A 20,784-nucleotide genomic window follows, 5' to 3' on the forward strand; every position below is an offset into this window, starting at 1 on the left:
TGGCAATGACCCAGATTATGACCCAGGTTATGGTGGCTTAGACGAGGCTTGCACCAGTGGTGGTGGTAAAAAGTGGATCAGATTCTTGAATACTCGAAAGTTGAACCAACAGGATTTGTGATTAATTGGATATGAGGCATGTGAGTAAAAGAGGATCCAAGGATGACACCAAGGTTTGGCTGAGCAACCAGAAAAATGGAACTGGCATACTGATTCTCTTTATATGAACGTCTGTGTGTGTGCTGGCATAAGCATAGAGAAAGGTATGAAAACATGGTAACAGTGGTTTATATTGGGGCAATGGGATTTCACATGATTTTTATTTTCTTCCTCAGGGTTTTCTGCACACAAATTTTTAAAATAATGTATACACTTTGTTTAAATTTTTAAAAGACAAAGCCCTTTTTTTTGGGAAAAAACAACAAAGAAGGAATGAAAGGACTTGAGCAGGATGCAAAGAAAGGGGAATGGTAGACACTGGGAAGTAAGTAGGAAGGCAAATGGAGAGTCCAAGAGGGATTCCAAAAGAGGGTCTGAGGAATTTGGAAATGATTAAGAGGTGTCCAAAGATAGAACTCTGGGGAATAGGAGGTACTGGGAGAGGGGACCCAAGGAAACTGTGGAGAGATCTGAAGGTCGAGAGGAATTGGAGAATATAGAGGAACACGAGCAGGTAGTGTGTCCAGTGAGGGAGACTGGCAAACCAGGAGGACATGGGACAAGACTAGTGAGGCTGACTAGTACTGGAGGAAAGGCCAACCAGGGAACAACAAGGGGCCAAGGAGTTTGAGAAGAACTGGGAAGAAGTGACAGAAATTGGAAGGCTCTGGGATGGGACCAAGAGGAATGAAGAATGGGGACTCCATGGAGAGTAATGAAGATTATGAAGAACAATGTGGGGTACTTGGATAGAAAGAACAAAAGGAAAAGAAAACACGGCGTTGGAGCTGACAGACTATACTGTCCAGCTCTGTCAATGTTTAACCCTCTGTACCTCAGTTTCCTCACCTTAAAAAGAGATGATAATAATGCCTGCCTCACAGGATTACTATAAGGATTGAATGATACAATCCACATTAAAATTTTAGTATGTCATTCGTAAGCATTCAATAAATGTTAGGAATTATTCTGAACAGATTCTCAATTCAAAGAGAAGAGGAGACTCAAAAATAAAAACGTCATCGCATCCAAGTATTTCATTCTTTGCCTTTAATAAAGAGTTATTTTTCCTGAGAATGAAGGAAGAAGGGAAACAAATCCAACCTGCTCTGAAGACTGGCCCCAAACTGAGCCTTCTTCACCACTCAGAGTGAAAAATGAAAGGCCTGCATCCAATGAGACGTCAGTCTGTGGGTTAAACAATGGTAAACCAGTATTCAGTGTCAAAATGAATACTTTTTCTGCTTCTTAGTGAAAGAAGAACTTTTCTGTAATATGGTAAATAGTAACTGTTATCTTATTCATGAGCAAGGAGCAGTGAGAGAGACAATATCAAGTTATATTTAACTTGAGGTCTGGTTCATGAAATTTTTGTTTTTATGGTTCTGGTAACTGCAATAAAAAACAGAACACGGTCCAAACTTTTCCATCTTCCCCAAATATCTCTTCATTTTAGTCAGAGTATTAAGAATATTGCCTTACAGTTTGATCAAAATATGGGCCCAGGGCAAATTCTTTTTTTCTCTCTCCATTTTCAGAGTGCACTCATGTACGTGTGTGCTCGCACACAAGAACCAACCCATCCTCTCTGCAGTCTTTGTGGAGTGAGAGGTAGTTAAAAGTATTAAGGTGACATATTCTTAGTTATAAAATTGCTGATAAAGAAGTTCTCATTTTTTCAGTACTATAAAACCTGAATCTTTTCAATGTAAAGCACTTATGACTTCTTTCTCACACATATATTAAAAGGAACTGTTTTTAAGGAGGTTTGAAAGTGGACTTAATTCTCTAAAAAAAGTAAAATTCATAGTCATCAGGAGTCAAAAATTTTAAAATATATATAAACTATGAAGCTTATCTTACATCCTATTTGTATCGAGCCGTCTACAATTGGATTATAGACTTGACTGCGTAATTTTATAAATTTACTAAAAATCATTGTATCACATACTTAAAATGGGTGCATTTTTGCTATATAAAGTATACCACAATAAAGCTGTTTTTAACAATAAAAAAAAGTTATTCACCTTAGACCACTGATATATCTCATTATCAATGAGCAGACGAGTTGAAGATTTTTCACTTTGATTAATCTGAAATACAACATAAAATAAATGGTATAGAAAAATCTCACCTTCACAGATATAGATATAATTGTGCTCATAAGTTTTTTTGTTCAAACTGGATAAAAACCAAGACTGATCAATGTTTTCCTTTTAAAAAGTGTACATATATTTTCCCCTGAGATGGCATATATAGTTACCATGACCAAATCACTTAATTTTCCTTGGCTTTAGGTTTGGGGGGAAAAAAGGCATGGAAAAGAACTTGAGGTTTTAGATTTAAGGAGCTATATTAAGACTGAATTTTGGCTTTTTTTTTTTTTTTTTTTGGTAACAATGAAAAGTTAATTTGATACATGTTGCATTTAAACAGTAAATTTGAAAACAGGAAAGAAGAAAGTAAGCATTACCTTAGCATTTTTTAGCTTTTCTCTTACTTTGCCTTTCAACGTTTTTATTCTGTTTTGATTTTCTTCTGCATTTAAGTCTGTCATAAAGACAACATAATATAGAGTTCGTGACACTATAGTTAAACATCAATAGCAACAAAAGAACTTATTAAATAGTTAAATTCATGCATTTTTAAGGATCATGACCAATATGAAGACTGGGCCATTGGCCCATAAGACCTTAGAACCTAAAACAAATGTGTGTCCCTTGCCCTTTTTCCATCTGGTTATGGTCAGGACTGAATTTCATTTCTTTTTGTCACTTTTTCCCTACCCTGTGTATCCTCAGCTATTGGAGAGAGTCCTTTTTTATAGTCAGGCAAAAAAAACAAAACAAAAACACAAACTCAGAAAAATAAACCTTTATCTTTTTCCTTTTGGGAAAAAAATTCCAGGAGAAAATCATATTCTATTAAGACTGCTCTACAGAACATACAGATATTAAAGCCAGGTTACTTCAACTTAATTAAACTGGAGAGAAAGGAATCTGAAAGGAAAAAAGGTAAGTCTCTAGGTACCCATTTCAACTACTTATGTCAGTTTTGTAAAATTTGCTGACCTCTACTTCTGCCAGCTCTTAAGAGGAAATGAAACAGTCCTGTGGGTATAAAGAAGACTCCAGCTGTTGCATCCACTCCAGGCCATGTGTTATTTTTGTGCTCATCCACCAGATGACCCACCAGATGGACTGAGAAAGACAAAGGTTATGTAGTCCTAGGCACAGTAGAAAACGGAGGACCTTTTGGTCATTTTGCCTTGCATTTTTCTTTTCCTTCTCCCTGCTTCTGAGTACTTAGAGGTTGCATAAGGGATGGTGGAAATAAAGGGTAAGTATAAAGCTAAATCACGATAGGTCATGAGACTCTTCACTCTTTTTTTTTTTTTCCAGTTGGGGTACGTTGGGGAACAGTATGTTTTTCAGGGCCGTCAGCTCCAAGTCAAGTCATTGTCCTTCAATTTAGTTGTGGAGGGCGTAGCTCAGCTCCAAGTCAAGTCGCCATTTTCAATCTTTAGTTGCAGGGGGCGCAGCCCACCATTCCATGCGGGAATTGAACCAGTAACCTTGTTGTTAAGAGCTTGCGCTCTAACCAACTGAGCCATCTAGCTGCTCCAAGAATCTTCATTCTTTAACCGCAGTATTCCTTGGTATAATTTAAAAATTACTAGTTGGTTTTTTTAATACTCTATTCCCAGAACTTAGAATGGCAGGTGGCATATAGTAGGTGCTCAATAATAATGAATGAACCAGGGTTCAACCATTACTTATGTATTTTTCTCCCTGAGATCTAGAGCTTCCTGAAGCAGGTTCTGTATCTATGTACCTTTATGATCTAAAACACAGTCTCAAGCACTAGTGGATTCTCCATGTTTGCAGAGAGAGAAAACAAAATTTTAATAAACAAGTTTTATTACATATATAAACTTTACTACAATTACATTCTTATGCTCATCTTGTATTATCTAGGAAGTTTAGTTTCTGTTCGAACTCATCTCTTAATAAACTTGTGTTCCCAGCTGAAACCCTAGGACAGGATTAGTCATTTACATCTTTTAAAAGTAAAAACCCACAGTATCAGAGTTGTGGTATACTTATTGAGGACCTTTCTGGAGATGCTCATCAACATTTTCTTCAACTGCAATGTTATCTGTCTCTTCTGACATCTGCAAAAAAGTGGGGGAGGATAACATTGCATCTTTTTGTCTTGGCATTGAACATCTTTTCAAATTTTCATCAACCCTTTGAAAGTCATCTCCTTTAAAATGGCAATTCATATCCTTTGCCTGTTTTTTTTTTAAATTGCATCTTTTTATCAATTAGTATGAGCTGTTTATATATGGTAGATTGTTAAATTAAGAAATTGCTCACTGTAATACCAAAAAAGATCTTTTAATGATAAAATCCAGTTCTTGGTGGTCATATATTTATTACCTACTTCACGCATCTTTTAGAAGGGTCAAATGAGATCAGACATATGAAAATACTTTGAAACTCAACACTGTATCAGCGTTAGCTATGACCTGATTACGCTGTAGCATCTGATAAGGTTGGGCACCTTTACTTTCTGAAAACTTTCTATATCCTTGTTCTCTACCCTTCTACCTCTCTGGTTACTTATTCCCTGTATCCTTCAATGGTCACATTTCTTTTCATAGTTTAAATATGGGCACATTCCAAGGCTTTGGAGAGTGCATGTATTCTCATGGCTTTCTAAATCTGTCTCCAACCTTGACTGCTCTCCTAAAAACCGTATGTACAGCTACTAGTATTTCTAATTGAATGTCCTACCATTATCAATATGTTAAAATGACCATGTATTGCTTTTACAGTTTTTTAAACCTCAGTATTGTAAAATTAAACCATACTACCAATGTTAAATCCTCATTTAGAACATTATCAATGAGTTTTTCATTTTAAGTTTAAGAAATAATATAATAAAAGACTCCGTAAATAACAACTGTACATGCTAACCAAAGTAAGGTGCAGTTGGAGTAGAAAGAACAAGAGGACACACACATCAGCTTTCCCATCACAGTAAATACATGGATTTGTTGAAAGCCAAAGTGGAGTATTGACATGATCTCAGTAAAGACATTATGATCACAAAAAGAGCCAGTCTGAAGCAATTTCAAAATCCACCAGTGGTTCTTACACCACACTTAAGAACTACTGGATAAGGTCAACAGGAACCAAGATGTTCTGTTATTAAACCTTCAGTATCTTCCTCAACACGATTAAAAATACCTAATTCTAGGCCGGCCCGGTGACTCAGGCGGTTAGAGCTCTGTGCTCCTAACTCCGAAGGATGCCGGTTCGATTCCCACATGGACCAGTGGGCTCTCAACCACAAGGTTGCCAGTTCAATTCCTCAAGTCCCACAAGGGATGGTGGGCTCCGCCCCCTGCAGCTAAAATTGAACACGGCACCTTGAGCTGAGCTGCTGCTGAGATCCCGGATGGCTCATTGGTTGGAGCGTGTCCTCTCAACCACAAGGTTGCTGGTTCGACTCCCGCAAGGGGTGGTGGACTGCGTCCCCTGCAACTAGCAATGGCAACTGGACCTGGAGCTGAGCTGCGCCCTCCACAACTAAGACTGAAAGGACAACAACTTGAAGCTGAATGGCACCCTCCACAACTAAGATAGAAAGGACAACAACTTGACTTGGAAAAAAGTCCTGGAAGTACACACTGTTCCCCAATCAAAGTCCTGTTATCCTCTTCCAATAAAAAAAACAAAAACAAAACCTAATTCTATTCTTGACTAAGGGACAGTAACCCTTGAATGTGTAATGGAACACCAAGCCTGGCAAGTGACTGATAGAGGTTTCCCTTTAATTCCCAGTAATCTCAGCCAGCATTCCCAGGATTTATTAGGATTCCCAGGATTCCCCTCCCCATCTAGAAGGCAGGCATAAAAACCGAATCTTAATTGGAATTACTTGAAGAGACATGTAGATATCAGTCCTACATGTTTCACTCACTGGCTGAAAAAAAGAAAAACATTTTATTTTGAGCAAAGCAGGGAATGGATTTCTGGCTTGCTGAGAACAGGAAAATAAATTAATATTTAAGTAAAAGAATAAATAAGTAAATGCATAACTCATCTCTAGTGCTCTTTATTACATAACTGACAGACCAAACAAGAGTACAATTTATCCCTAAGCTCTCTTATTGTTCATTTTTTAACATATGAACTGTATGATTTATATATAGAACCAACTATATCACATTTTTCAGGATTATCCTACATTTATAATTGGGTTATTTAGTATAATCAACATCGTTATATTATAAACTCCATTAATACCTTACTTTTTTTTTTTTTAGTATCTTCTTTTTTCTTTTGAGTTCTTTTTCATGATGGTTCTTTCATTTCCACTTTCTAAATAAATAAGAAATATTCTTAAGAATGACATATCAGTAAGAAAAGATGAAATACTGCCACTTGTGAAAGCATGGATGGATCTTGAGATTATCATGCTGAGCAAAATAAGTCAGACAGAAAAAGTTGAGAACCATATGATTTCACTCATATGTGGGATATAAAACTGAAAGCAACAAACGAACAAGACAAACAAACAAAAAACTCATAGACACAGACTACAGTTTAGTGGTTACCACAGGGTAAGAGAGAAGGGTGGTAGAAGAGTGTAAAAGGGGTTAAATTTATGGTGATAGAAGGAGAACTGACTCTGGGTGAACACACAATGCATTATATAGACGATATATTATAAAATTGTACACTTGAAACCTATGTAATTTTACTAACCAACGTCACTCTAATAAATTCAATAAAAATTTTAAAAACCCCAAAAATGATATATCATATTACTGAAAGAAAACTATTACAATACTTGAGATAAAAAGTATGTTAAATTTTTTAATTTAACTGAAAACTAAATCAAGAAATATGCTCTCACCTTTAGTATGTAGTAGTCGATCACCTTTAGTATTTAAATTCTTTTCTAGTTAATATAATAAGACATGTAAAAGAAGAGGTATAACTATTGGAAAGGAGATAAAATCATCCTTGTTTGTACAGGATAGGTTTTTATATGTACAAAACCCAAGATACTCAGTAAAAAAAGCTTAGACATAATTAGAAAGTGGCAGAATACGAGAATATATGTCAAAGTTAATAGCTTCCCCATGTTAACAGAAAAGGATCACTTTCATAATAACAGTATAAATTTTTTAAAAAATTCCTAGGAATAATTTCAATTAAAATAAATGGGATCCCAACCCAAGATGTGATTCCCGGGAGAGATATTCCCGGGAGACAGGGAGATTGGTTAAAAGGCCATTATAATAGTCCCAATGAGAGGTGCTAGAGATCTGAATCAAGAACACGGAAGTGGGAATAAAGGGTGGAGAAAGATGTATTACTAGAATTAGTAAGGGGATCACACTGTAAGATATAAAAATGTTGAATCACTATACTGTATACCTAAAAGTAATATAACTAATGTAATATTGCATACCAACTATACTTAAATTAAAAAATAAAATGTAAAAAAGCCATGTTTTATAATCCATTTATAATGCTATTATTTTCTAATAATAAACCATTCTTGAATTACAAAAAATAAAGAGGTAGAATTCATAGGATTTGGTGAGCAATTAAATGTGTAGCACAAAGTGAGGGGAGAATCAAGAACTCCCAGGTTTTTACTTGAGTAACTGAGAGGTAGCCTCATTTAGAGTATTGTCAATGTAGGAAGGTAGTTGGGGTAGGGGTTAATGTGTTCAGTTTTCCGATGTTGCTTATGGATACTTATGAGATGTTCAGGTGAGAGGCCCAGGCGATTAAAAATACTGAATAGAACAGAAGAACAGAAGAAAATAATGTCTAAGTCAGCTAAATTCTTTGTTTAATCAGGAAAAAAGGCACTTAAGGGATTGATTTAATGATTGTTTAAAAGAATCAACACCTTTAAGATTCTTCCTACCTGCATACAAAGATTAAACACAACAGGAATAGGATGCCAGGAAAAGAGAATTTTGAATTTACTTTCCATTCTGCAAGAACTTCTAAAAGAAACTTAAAATCAATACCTGGCTTTCTGATGCCTACACCTGCAAATTTTATCTGCTGAGCTACAGAAAACATAAGCAGTGGCACATCATATAGACAACTAAATTATAATAAATTATCAAATAAAAACCTTATCGTAGAAGGAATTATTAAATCAAATGTTTTTTACATACCTGGATATGTTTCTAATCTGGTTCATTTATCATTCCATAAATGATAAAAGACAAATGATTATATACAAAATATTAGATAAAATTGAAGATGTCGATGAAAATTGCATTTGCTCTATTGAGAATCTCATGTGGAAGTAAGGAAAAATTATGACTCAGATTTTTACCTTCTTACAGCAATTCAACTTTCTGTGTTAGAAAACTGGATCCAACAGTTAACCCAATCTTCTTTCCAAGGATATTGCTAATTTACAATTCTCGCAATTAAAGTTGTTCTAAAAGGTAAGGAACTTCAGGATTATCTATTTTTATTTTTGTATCGGAGGACCTGGAGGTCCATAGTGAAAGCCTGAGAATTAAAGTCATATAGTTCATTCAGCCTTTTCTGATCCATAGTAAACAGAAGGCAATTTTATGTGTATAATGTTTGCCTCTTGCTTAGCATTTAGAAATCTCTGGGTTCTGCAAATTAATCCAGCAGTGCCTTTATGACTATAGTGATTCCTCAAATGAAAATTCCTAAAGCCAATTTTATTTTGTGTGTAAATTTAATATTCAATCACCTCGATTATTTTGGTCACATGACATCTGGTTTCAGGAATGTTAGCAAAACAAAATTATAGAAAATCTCTAGTGTATGGAACGGTCACAAAGTGCATATTTTGTACATAGTAATATTTCTTTGGTTAATTATGAGCTAAATAGAAATTTGTTTTTCCTTTAGTTTTCCCTCAGCTGCTTTTAGAAAACTTTCCAAATGTACTAATCCACTTTCCTTGCCTTAGTATAACTGAAGTCAATCTAAAATCCAATTCTACCTTTATCTTAGTTCATCTATTGTCACATAGTACGATGAAACTTTCTGAACTCTCTTATAGCAGTGTTTCTCAAATCGTGCTCTTCCAGACTTCTTTGATTGAATTGGGATGCTATGCCAAAAAATGAAAAGTCTCACGCAAAATTATGATAAAATTAAGGCAATGGATAGCAGAATTTTAAAAAAATATACAATTGTGACATACCATTATTTCAGTGTTTTACAAAAAGCATCATGACTTCTAGGTGTTCCATTACCTGACAAGTTTAAAAATTAGTCTTTTCGTTAACTGTGATCCTATTTTCTAAAATAAAAACCTAGGAACAAGTGGTCTGACAAAGTGTGTTCCGATCAGTGAATTTATATACGTCAATTTAAACTATGTTAAAAACTAACGACATTAAAATTAAACCATCCACTGCTCTTCAGAGTAATAAGTCTCAAATAATCATAACCTGCTCCTGTAGGTTAAGAAAGATTTGGGTCCACTTCCCTTGAGACTTCTGGTACCTAAATATTCAATAAATGCCCAAACAGGTTACAGCAACTGTAGTATTGAAAGTTTACATCTAACACACACAATGCAATGTAATTTTGTTATTCACAAATTAACTACAGGATTTATAAGAATGTATTAATTCATGGAGCAACACCAGTCATGATATTTAGAAACGACACAAGTCCTGTTTTGTTGTCTCTTAAACCTCAAGCTGTATCTCCGTGCCCGTACTTTAGTCTCCACTGGACAGAAACTCAAAATGGAGGCCCTTTCTGAAAGTGAGGCCAAAAGACTCTTGTGTCCACTTCCCCCACCTAAGCCCTGCTCATCACTCTCCAACATAAACCTTCGACTACAGCCAGATCACTCTTCTTCCACTTCCGTCCTCTGATTTTTTCCAACTTCCCCCTAATCTATAGCATTACATTTTCCAAATCCCACATCTTCCAGGAAGGTTTTTGTTCCCCCTGACTCTGGCTCTTCTATGACCTCCAATAGCACTTGGAATTCACAATTTTTGTTCATTACATCCCATTTTCCAAGTTCATCTTTCTGCTTACCCTAAAGTGAGGACAAGAGCTGGGGCAAGGGCTCACCTAACCTCCCCCAATCCTAGCAAGGTGCTCAGCACACAGTAGGCATTCAAATAAAGAACTGCTCCCGAATGCTGTAAAATGGAGTGGTTCCTTACCCTATTAATTCCCAAAGGGAGTGACTAACGGGCCGGTCAGGCTCTGAAGACTACACATCCCAGCGGCCTGAGCGGGTTACCTGAACCACTCCGCTTGCTTTTTCCAAAAAGCAGGGCTCCAACCCAACAAAATCCTGGAGAGACAGACAGGGAAGGGTCGGGGGCTTTAACGGGCAGTACGACATTCACCTGGATGAAAAGTGCACTTAGGTTATATCTGGGCAGCGAAGGCAGGACGCAGCGCTTGCCGCGGACTAGGAGAGCTCGCCAACGGCATCGCACCGCTCCTGACGTCCGCACCTCACGCCTGCCGCCTGCCTCGCGCCAGCTCCCTCGGGCTTGAAGTCAAGGCGGTCCAGGAGCATGCGCGATGCGGACCCTCAGCCTGCCGGGTCCCGAGCATGCGTGGAGCTTGCGCCTTCCGGAATCTGTGCAGTACGTGTGTTCGTCTGGCGACGCTACCTGGGTTTGTGGCTCAAATTGAAGCGCCGAAGTCCGTCACTCTCGTCCTCGTTTAATACGCCTGGCAGCAGCCCCCGAATTTGATCACCCGCCACCTGGGTGTGTGCCCCAGTGGCCACGGCTGCTCTGGGGTCTGTTCTGGAAGAGGCCTGAGAGCGGTGTGGCCTGGGTCGTTGGGAGCCCCATCCGTACTTCTCTCGTCATGGTGAAGAAGAATAGTATCCCCTATGGGTGAGTATTGTCCGTGATCTCTCGGGTCGGCGTGGGTCCGTAGCGACAACCGGAGTTGCCAGATAAGCTGGTATTTCCGGGGAAGGATGGTTCCGAGCCCCCTGTGGAAGAGCGGTCGCCCGCGCTGTCGAGGTGCGCCCCGTCGCCTTTGGCGGGCGTGCATGGCGGGCCGGGGCGCGGAGGGGCTGGGGGCGACCCTCGGGGCGACGCACGCGACCTGCTACCTATTTCCCGCCGCCTCTTCTTTGCAGGGAGGAGAGGGGTTCTTTGAGTTCAGGTGCTTTGCGTGTGGCATCCCGAAGAGAGGCGTAAATATTCAAGGGGGTCTTTTTCTTTACGGAGCTTGCTATTAGTGTAACCAATTTAATACTGTCAAAGTCTTAAAATACGGCATGCTCGCTTGTGTCATGTCGTCTTTGCTTAATAAACGAAACCGCTTACGTTTGTTTATTTTCTTTTCCCAATGACTCATCCCAATGAGTTAAATAAAATGTTCTGTGATTTGAACATTGTTCTGGGAATCTCTGGCGGGGATGAAGTTAGTAAACTTGCTAGTGTGGAAAGCGGCGCGACAATGTTATGGATACTTTCATTCATTCAAACATTTGACAAATGTTTGTTAACTGTTTTCTGTGTCAGGCGTTGTGCTTTGCACTTCAAACTTGTGAACTGTTTAAAATTTTGTACATTTGGGAAAAGGGAGATGTGGAAGTGATGAGACTGCAGCAAAAATGATGTTCCGATAATGATATATAGGTAAATTATGGCATTAGTAGAAATAGAACTCAGAAGTTCTACTCACCTTATAATCTGAAGTAACTAGTATCATACCACTAACGGTGTCCAAGCCTGAAGTCTTTTGGCCAAATTGTCATTCTTGATAAAAGCGAACTGGCCCTTTAAGGAAATTGACCAGTGAGTTGGGAGGTCTATGGCTGGAGCTGAGCTTCCTGTTACTCTCTAGTCCCTACTTCCTGTTAAACTTTATGGTTCTAACTTCCTGAGTGGGGTGAGTGGTGTTGATGTATAGGGGAGCCATTTTAGGAGATCCGGCTCTTTGGCTCGGGGGTGGCGGCTGAAGTTCCGAATTCTCACTCTGCTGTGATGGGTCTTGTTTTTTTCCCCCTGAATAAACCCTCTTTTTTGGTGGACTGTCTAAAAGGTTATTTTTGTCCAATTAATATTCTCAGTAAAATTCTTGGTGGGTTTCCCATCTTGATTTTTTTAGGGCTCTTCTGGTAATAGGAATTTAGGGACAATGATAGAGGAGAAAGAATGAAAACGTCCAGAAATACTTTTCTTAAATAGCAATGTTATGGGCTAATAGAATGTGTGCATGTGAAAATATGTAACCGGTGGTGTTCCTTAAGTACACCTAACTTCTGCAATTATTATCATAGTGGTAAGTTTTGAAAAATATATTTAGCACATATCTGCTGAGATGTATTATTATAAGTACACCTAAGTGTTAAGTATAGAGACCCAAATAATGAACAGGTTAAATGGAGGTAGTATAGAATTTGAGATCTAATACTTGGTATTTTAGAGGAGTGGAAAGAAAAATCAACCCTATTTTCAAGTTTAAAGAACATTTTGTGGTTTGGGGGGGAAGTAGAGAGAAGTAGTATCAGTCCAGCAGATGTCACCAATTAGTGGGCCAAAACTCGTGCCAAAAATGTTTTGATTCATTCTTTTTTTTATTTCAAGTTGCTGTCATTTAAAGGTCAGGAGATTTCACATAAAAATTAGATTTCTTGAAAAATTAGACAGGAAAACTAGCTCTGTCCATGGCAGTCGTACAAGGAAATAGTTGCTCATAATGGATTTGCAGCCGTCTTCTCTATGAAGAGAAAGCCTGTACCTCTAGCCTCTCCAGCTGAGGCTTAGTGTTAGTTGCCTCTTACCATTGGATCCTTTCTTTATTTGGGGCATGTTTTATTAGGTATGTCAAACTGCCTGGCATTTGAATTTGCAACTTCAGCTGTAAAGGATAAGAGGGAGGAAGGACCTTAATTTATGATTTTGTCCCCAGAAGAAAATGTCATACTGAGTCCAACTAGACAGTGCTGTGAAGGACTGTTTTGTTGAGACGCACCGTTACCTTCCATGATGTCGGCCTCACAACGTGAATCCACCTCAAATGTCCCTAGAGACCCTTGCCTTGGTGAGCTGCAGTTTTGTCATCTGAACAACCTGGATGATCACCATATTCCCTGTCCTACCTCCCACCTGGGATTATGGTGAAATGTGACAGTGAAATACGAAAGTGCTTTGTGAATTGTAAAACCATTAAACATTCCTTTATCTGAGGGTAGAGATTTTTGCCTCCCAGTGACCACTCTTCCTAAAGCGTTTGTTTTGTTTTGTCTGAGAAAGAGAAGAAATATATATGACAAGAGATAGTCTGCTTGAGATAGATTTAGAAAAGCATTTTTAAAATGTCTTTTAAATTGCCTTTTTAAATTATGGAATATTTTGACCTGAGTTTTTTGAGGGGGAGAGTAGGGGTAGGGATGATGGTAGTAAAAGAGAAAAAATATGTAACGAGAGTGAAAAATGACCTTTGCTAAATCCTGCTGCTTAACAAACTTAGTCTGAATGCATCAGACTTGAATTACTGCAGTCATCTGAATTTGGAGTCAGATGGTCTGCTTTTATTTTTTGAAATAATTCATTTTCTCAGCGATTTCTCAAGTTTTTAGAAATGTATCTCATATGTTCTCATTTTATTTGATCTCATTGGAACACTCTTGTTAAGCTCTATGTATTATTTTTGATCTTTGAGAAACTTCCCTTTCTTATAAGAGCAATTCCTGGTGGTTACACTTTGGATCCAGTCTCTTTTACAAGTAAAATTCTGTTCATTGTTATGTATGAGTCCTAGTGGGTATCTATTTGTTGGGACAGAGTAACCACACTGAAGATTTTTACCCCTTGTTCCACTATATTCACATCCAAAACAGTTGGGATCTTCATTCCCATGCTACTACGTCTTCCTCCTACTCTACCCATTTGCTCATTTTTCAGAGCTTTTCTGTCACAAAACCAGAGGGTCTGCCATGGGAAGGGCTGCTGTAGCTGCACATGGGGGTAGGGGGAACAGTCCCCCAATCTTGAAATTGGGAACACAGTATTATCATGTATTATTCTTGCCAAACATTGAGTGAATATAAGCTGGGGCCTCACTCTTTAATGTAAATATTCAGAACAGTTTATATATTCAAGCAGTATTCTATAAACATAGTATCTACAGATTTAAAATAATCTTTAAGAGATTATGTTCAATACTCTTTCATGCTTCAAGGGGTACCCTATAGTTCTCCTTTGAAACTTACAGTCACCCTATATGAGTCACTCATAAGTTTTTAATCTTTAGTTTTATTTTCTGAATGTACATATTAATGACAGAAGTATAAACATCATTAATCTTTTTATTCTGAGATTCATTAATTACCTGAGTTTCTTAGAGTTGTTTTTATTTTTTAATAATATAGTTACAAAAGCTAATATTTATGTTTAACCTCAATAGTCAAATAAAGTCCCAACGTCTCTGACAGCTTGGCACTGAAACTATTATGAGGGCTTCATTTAAGATCGAGAGATCAGTAAATCCCACCCTGCCTCTAGTTTCTATCATACTTGATAACCACCCAGATATTTCCCATAGGCTAATCTTCACACTTTCTCCATCTGTTGATCGTCTCATTATCAGCCTTCTTCCGAAGACATTAACTTTTCCTCTGGGCTCCCACATATGTGTAAATAAAACGCCTTTATATCCTCATCTTCTCACAGAACATTCCTGGTATTTGGAACCTGGCTCTCCCTTGAATACACTGCTTTCCTCGCAGCTCACCACAGTGAAAGCGATGCCCCCCTCCCCCATACCATAGGTGGCATCGATGTTCTCCATCTCTTCCTTGCCATTGCTTGGCCATTCCATTCCACCCTTGTAAAATGTAACAGGAACGCTCCTTTACACCTTTCACCTCTCCTCTTCACTGTCATTTACCAGCTTCTTGGCCACTCCCTCACATTTGTTAAGGAATGTAGCACCCAGCTCAGTCTTTTTTACTCAGTTCCTACAAGATCACAGTGGGACTAAAGCAGTCTTGTGCATCACAGGTCCAGCACCCCAAATTCCCTTAACTTACTGCCATGACTGATTGACTGACTGCTGAACCGTAGTATCGAAGACTGTTCCAAATTAAATATCCTAAGTTCTAGCATTCTCCTCTCATCCTTCTGTCCTTTCATCTCTCCCTCTTCCTTAGTTTTGTATACTTAATCCCTGACCTCATGAATACCCTGTCCCTTGACTACCGTTTCATCAGCAGTAACCTCTACCTAGATTAACTTTCTTCCTTGTTTAGCCACACTTCTTGGTTCATTTACTCACACCAGTATCTAAAATTTCCTTGCCTTGTGTTTATCCCACTTTCGTCCAGTATACTCTCTACTCTAGTTCAGTTTAGCCATGTACTTTTTCAACTCATATACACAACACATGTAACAATTCTAGTAGTGAAAAATCACATAACCAGATATTTGCCAAGACAGTATGTCATGCTCTGTAATGTAGCTCAGCCATCCTTTCTCATCCACACCTACTATTCTTTTATCACTCCTTAGACCTTCTATCCCACTTTTGGTCTTGTATTTTGAGCTGGTTTTGCTTTTTCAGAGCAAATAGACTTTCAGTCATGAACTACTACACTGACTGCCATGCCAACTTAATTTCATCATCCGATGTTCTTCTCTCCTGTCTCAGGTGAAAAGGTGTTACACCTTTTCACAGCTGATTATATGTGTGTCCTAGATCCCATCGATTCTGTCTCCCCTGGGGCTTGTTTCATCATTTAACCTTTTTTTTCATTTATCTTCCATATACCCTTGCCCTCCCTCCTGGCTTCATCTGCCCTTTCCAACAAAAAAGAAAAAGAAAACCCCTCCACGAGGATTACATTCTGATTTCCGCTCTCTTTCGTTTCCTCTTATTCACAGCCAAACTTGTAGAAAGAGTAACCCCCCTCCATCATACCTATTAACACCTCCACCTGCCGTGTTCTGGTTTCTATCACCTGTCATGTCACCTAAGACTTTCTAACCGCCAAACCCAGTATATTTTCTTAGACCTCGGCTCTATAGGCACTCGGCTCTATAGAACACTTTTCAATGTGGCACTTTTTTTTCTTTGGTTTCCCTAACATCAGTTTCTTTTGTTGTTCTCCCACCTCTTAGAACTTTTTTTTTATTTTCTGTATTAGTTCCTCTGGCGTCTTGCTCTAATCCTTTTTTTTCCCTATGATTTTTTAGTCATTTTCTTCTCTTTGGCATATAAACATTGTTTAAGTTTGTCTTAAGAAAAGCGAACAACAAAACAAACAAAAACTCTTCCTCTGACTGCCCCTTAGCTGTTGCTCTTTAGGGATTTGTCTTTGATCTTTCTCTCTTTTGATTTTGTATTGTTTTCTTGAGTAGTCTCATAGCTTCAACTACCATCTGTAGGATAATGACTCCCAAATCTATCCTTAGGCCAGACTACCCAAGCTCCAGACTGTGTGAACCCTCATCCCAGTGTCCAAAGCACCCAGAATACGTGGAGTTCAAAGCCAACCTTGCTTCACAAAACTTACTCTCTTTATTTTTTTAACAAAGCCAGTATCTATTCACTCACCCAAGTCAAAACTCAGAACAATTCCAAAGTTCCATTTTTTTATAACATCCCACACACAGTCAGCAGGTTATTTGAATTTGCCTCCTAAACAGCTGGTCTTTCCAGCCTACCTTTGTCCTCATTGCTCTGCTTCAGCAGCCATCCTATTTTGACAGTAACCTCCTAACTGATTTTTTGTCTCCAAGTTGTCCCCTTCTGATTCATTCTTTATACTATCACCAGAGCTGTCTTCCAAAAATGGAGGCCTGATCCCCTGCCTTCAATTCTTCCATATGATAAAATCCGAGCTCTTGCATGACATATGAACCCTGTCTTTTCTTCCTAGGCTTCATTTTTCTACCACTCTCCAGAATGCACATTGTACTAAAACCATTCCAAACTGTTCACTGTATCCTGGGCATAGCATGTGGCGTCAGGCCTCCATTCCTTTGCATGGAATGCTGCCCCTTGCCCTCTTCAAGTTTCTGCTCAGGCATTGCTTTCTTTGTGATGCCATCCCAGTTATCCTCTCTTACAGCACTGTGTGGTAATTACTTGTTTCTCTCTCTCCATCAGACTAAACAAGTGAAGGCGAATGCTGAATCTTTTCATTCATTAGTACTTAATAAGTTTGGGTGAATAAATGAGTAGTAATTAGCACAGTATCTTTAGGTAACAGTGAACCACAGTTCCTGGATATTTTGGATGATGATCAAATATTAACTTTGGGAAGGACCTCAGACACAGTGTGGTCCAGCTCTTCATATACTGCCTGCAGAAAATGAGGGCCAGTAAGCTTAAGGGACTTGAGCACCTGTTCCTCAGACACGTCATACGCATTAATGCCTTCATACCTTGTTTCTGTTCTTCCCTCTGCCTAGAATGGACTATTCTACCTGGCCATGTGCTAGTTGTCCATGGACCTTGTTTTTTCAGTGTTTTTTGCAGAACTTGGACCACCAATATTAGAATTACCAGGAGTGCTTTTTTAAAATGCAGGTTCCTCTGTTATAGTTTCTGTCTGTCTCTATAAATGAATCCAGGAAAATGCATTTTAATTGAAGTTTCACTATATTAACCTAAGAAACTAGTAGTATCTACTTCCCTGTCTCTTTCTCTATAAAACAAGTGTGCACCACACACACACACACACACACACCCCGGGGCGGGGGAGAAGGTGATGTAAGAGAAATATTCCTTCCAAAATAAGAAAGGAACTGTGTTTAGTCTATTGCCAAAATCAATAGCTTTCAATAAACCTTTTGTGTTTCCTTTTTGTTACTTAAAAAATAAAAGCAAACTGACCCAAAATTATATAGCAATCAGGACAGAAAGTAATTGAAGTTTAGATTTATTGGGATAGAACGCTGGTACTTATTTAAGCATTTACAATACACAGGTGGGTTTGTCCTCTATCTAGACAGTTCTAGCTCCTTAACTTGCTCAGCAAGGTACCAATCTTATTGTTTGTCTAGATTTAAGGAAAAATAGTGACCATTTGCAGGTGCTGAATGCTGTGGGTTTGGCTCTTTATATCTGTGGTCTGAAGATAAAGCCTGTAACTTGTATGGACCCATTGCCAACAAGCAATATAAAATACCAGCACATCAGATTCTTGGGAGAGAGTAAGATCCAGAATTGTCCTTTCTTCACTTTTTCTCAAAAGTTTGACCAAAAGAAGCAGTATTTCAGAAGATCATTTCAGGGTTGTGCTGTCCATCTGTTCCTCCTGATGGATCAAGCGGAACCACTCAGAACTTATGTACATGGACTGTATTATCTTAATTCATTGACGAATTATTTTCACTGAGTCGTGCTCAAACATGTTAAATGTCACTGTGCACAGTCATATGATTTATTTTTTTTAGGATTTAGGAACAGAAAATGTTTTCTTTTTGATACTGCCTGATTCTTTTTAATATTTTATAAATATTATAAAATGTATAAATGATTTCTCTTTTTGCTTTTGCTTCTTAGAAGCTGAAAGGTGAATATCTAAACTGACCTTTATGATCTATAGTTTTTGTTGTTTACATGTTCTTGATTTTCTACTTTTATTTGTATTATAAGTGGCTTAAAACCCTTTGTGAAATAAATGAAATATATACTACATTAAGTTAAATGTCTGGCATTTCAGTTCAGTGTAAAATGTTAAGTTACTGAAGTATTAACCAAAACCTTTGATAACTAGATTGTAGATGGATAGAAAGTAGAATGAAATTCTATTTTTGAAATGGCTTTGAATAAGTTTAAAAAGTGCAGTTAAGATTTGATGCCTCTGTCTGATTATTCACTTGCATAGCTACATGAATTACCACATTAGCTGATGAGTTAATTTTCAGCTTTCTCAGGATTTCTAAAAAAAATACAACTTTTTGTATAGTTGTATTCTGAGGATATATGAACATGTTCTACCATTTGGAATTGTTAGTATATGATATTTTTCCAGGCCTAATTGATTTCAGTTGCAAAGACATAATATATATGAAATTTAGTTTTGATGGAACCTGTAGTCAAGAAACAGTGAAAAAAAAAATGAGCCTTGCAGCAAATAACCATTTCATAAAGGTTTAGAAAAGGGAAAGATGGCTATGAGCTATGTTGATTTGCGGTTTCTTATAGGACATGAGTTAGGGCTTGAAGTGAGACTTGAATTTAGATCAGTGGTTCTCAGCCAGGGGCAGTTTTGTCCCCCAGGAGACATTGACAATATCTGAAGATATATTTGGTTGTCACAATTTGGGGTGGAGGGTGCTACTGGCATTTAGATAGAGGCCAGGAATGTTGCTAAGCATCCTATAAAGCACAAGACAATCCCCCACGACAAAGACTTGTTCAGCCCAAAATGTTACTAGTGCCCCATTGAGATAGTCAGAGAGCCTAGGGAAAGGCACAAAACACGAGAAGATAAATGAACTTGATGTATTTGTGGGACTCTAAGAAGAACTGCTGGATTGAGATATTTTTCATGTGGGATCCGTGGAGAAAGGTCAGAGGCAATATGTGGGATAAGGCTGTATGAAATAGGGCCTTGAAAGAGTCTCAACAGTAATGATAGTGTTTACAGAAAATTTCTATTACCAGGGAGGTATAGGATGGAATAAATGGGGGAGAATCTGAAAGGCTCAGGAGACACACGAGAGACCATTACAGTTATCCAGGGTGAAGTGGTAAGGTCTGCACAAAGGGGTAAAAACAAAAAGGAAGAGATGGATATAAAGTCGTTTCAATCACTAAGGTTAACAGTGAGATTTGAGGATCTAAGGAAAGGGAGGAGACCTAAATACCTTTCCTTTTAGTCTTACACCACTTTCGTGTATTCTCTCATCACTGAATTTCACTGTCCGTCCCTAGAGTGCCAGCTCTCATTGCATTTGCTGTTCCTACTCTATGAATCAGGCTTCTCTTTCTCCACCACTACTGCAGGGAGTAGAAAACTTATGGAACATTTTAGCCAAGGAAGTGGTGCAGACTAAAAATGTACAGGGTTTCAAGAAGGATTCAAAACTTAACAGATAAAGTTTTGACTTTAAGCCTGATTTCAATTTTCCTAATAATCTGCCTTGTTAGAAAACATCCCTTGCTACCAGTGATCCAATATTTGTTCAGATGGAAATTGATCTATTTATATGCTAAATTATGAGTTATTTGGGTAAAACACTGGAGAAAAAAATCATAGTGGTTCTTATCTTCTTTTATCTTATTAAATTTATTGGGGTGATATTGGTTAGTAAAATTATAGAGGTTTCAAGTGTACATTTCTATAATACATCATCTATATATCACATTGTGTGCTCACCACCCAGAGTCAGTTCTACTTTCATCACCATGTATTTGACCCCCTTTACTCTCTTCTGCCCACTCCCTCTCCCCTTACCCTCTAGTAACCACTAAACTGTTGTCTGTGTCTATGAGTTTTTGTTTCTTTATTTGTCTCATTCCTTTGTTGCTTTCAGTTTTATATCCCACATATGAGTGAAATCATATAGTAGTTCTTGACTTTTTCTGTCTGACTTATTTCACTTAGCATGATAATCTCAGTATCCATCCATGT

General features: G+C 38.0%; 2 protein-coding genes across 2 annotated transcripts in view; one reads left to right on the forward strand and one right to left on the reverse strand.

Annotated features, from left to right (window-relative positions):
* The window catches only part of CC2D2B (coiled-coil and C2 domain containing 2B), an 81,624-nt gene extending 77,291 nt beyond the window's left edge, over window positions 1-4,333 (reverse strand). The window contains exons 1-4 of the mRNA XM_033129970.1: window positions 4,273-4,333; window positions 2,633-2,709; window positions 2,186-2,252; window positions 1,264-1,358 (exon numbers count right to left, since the gene is read on the reverse strand). Of these exons, the coding sequence (XP_032985861.1) occupies window positions 1,264-1,358; window positions 2,186-2,252; window positions 2,633-2,709; window positions 4,273-4,333 (300 nt within the window). The remainder of the gene's footprint in view (window positions 1-1,263; window positions 1,359-2,185; window positions 2,253-2,632; window positions 2,710-4,272) is intronic.
* A 6,467-nt stretch (window positions 4,334-10,800) lies between these two features.
* LOC117035961 (uncharacterized) overlaps window positions 10,801-20,784 on the forward strand; it is a 38,469-nt gene continuing 28,485 nt past the window's right edge. Inside the window, exon 1 of the mRNA XM_033130348.1 lies at window positions 10,801-11,074. Coding sequence (XP_032986239.1) covers window positions 11,046-11,074 — 29 coding nt within the window. The 5' untranslated portion in view covers window positions 10,801-11,045. The remainder of the gene's footprint in view (window positions 11,075-20,784) is intronic.

The sequence above is a fragment of the Rhinolophus ferrumequinum genome, chromosome 16, assembly GCF_004115265.2.
Source record: "Rhinolophus ferrumequinum isolate MPI-CBG mRhiFer1 chromosome 16, mRhiFer1_v1.p, whole genome shotgun sequence".
NCBI lineage: Eukaryota > Metazoa > Chordata > Mammalia > Chiroptera > Rhinolophidae > Rhinolophus > Rhinolophus ferrumequinum.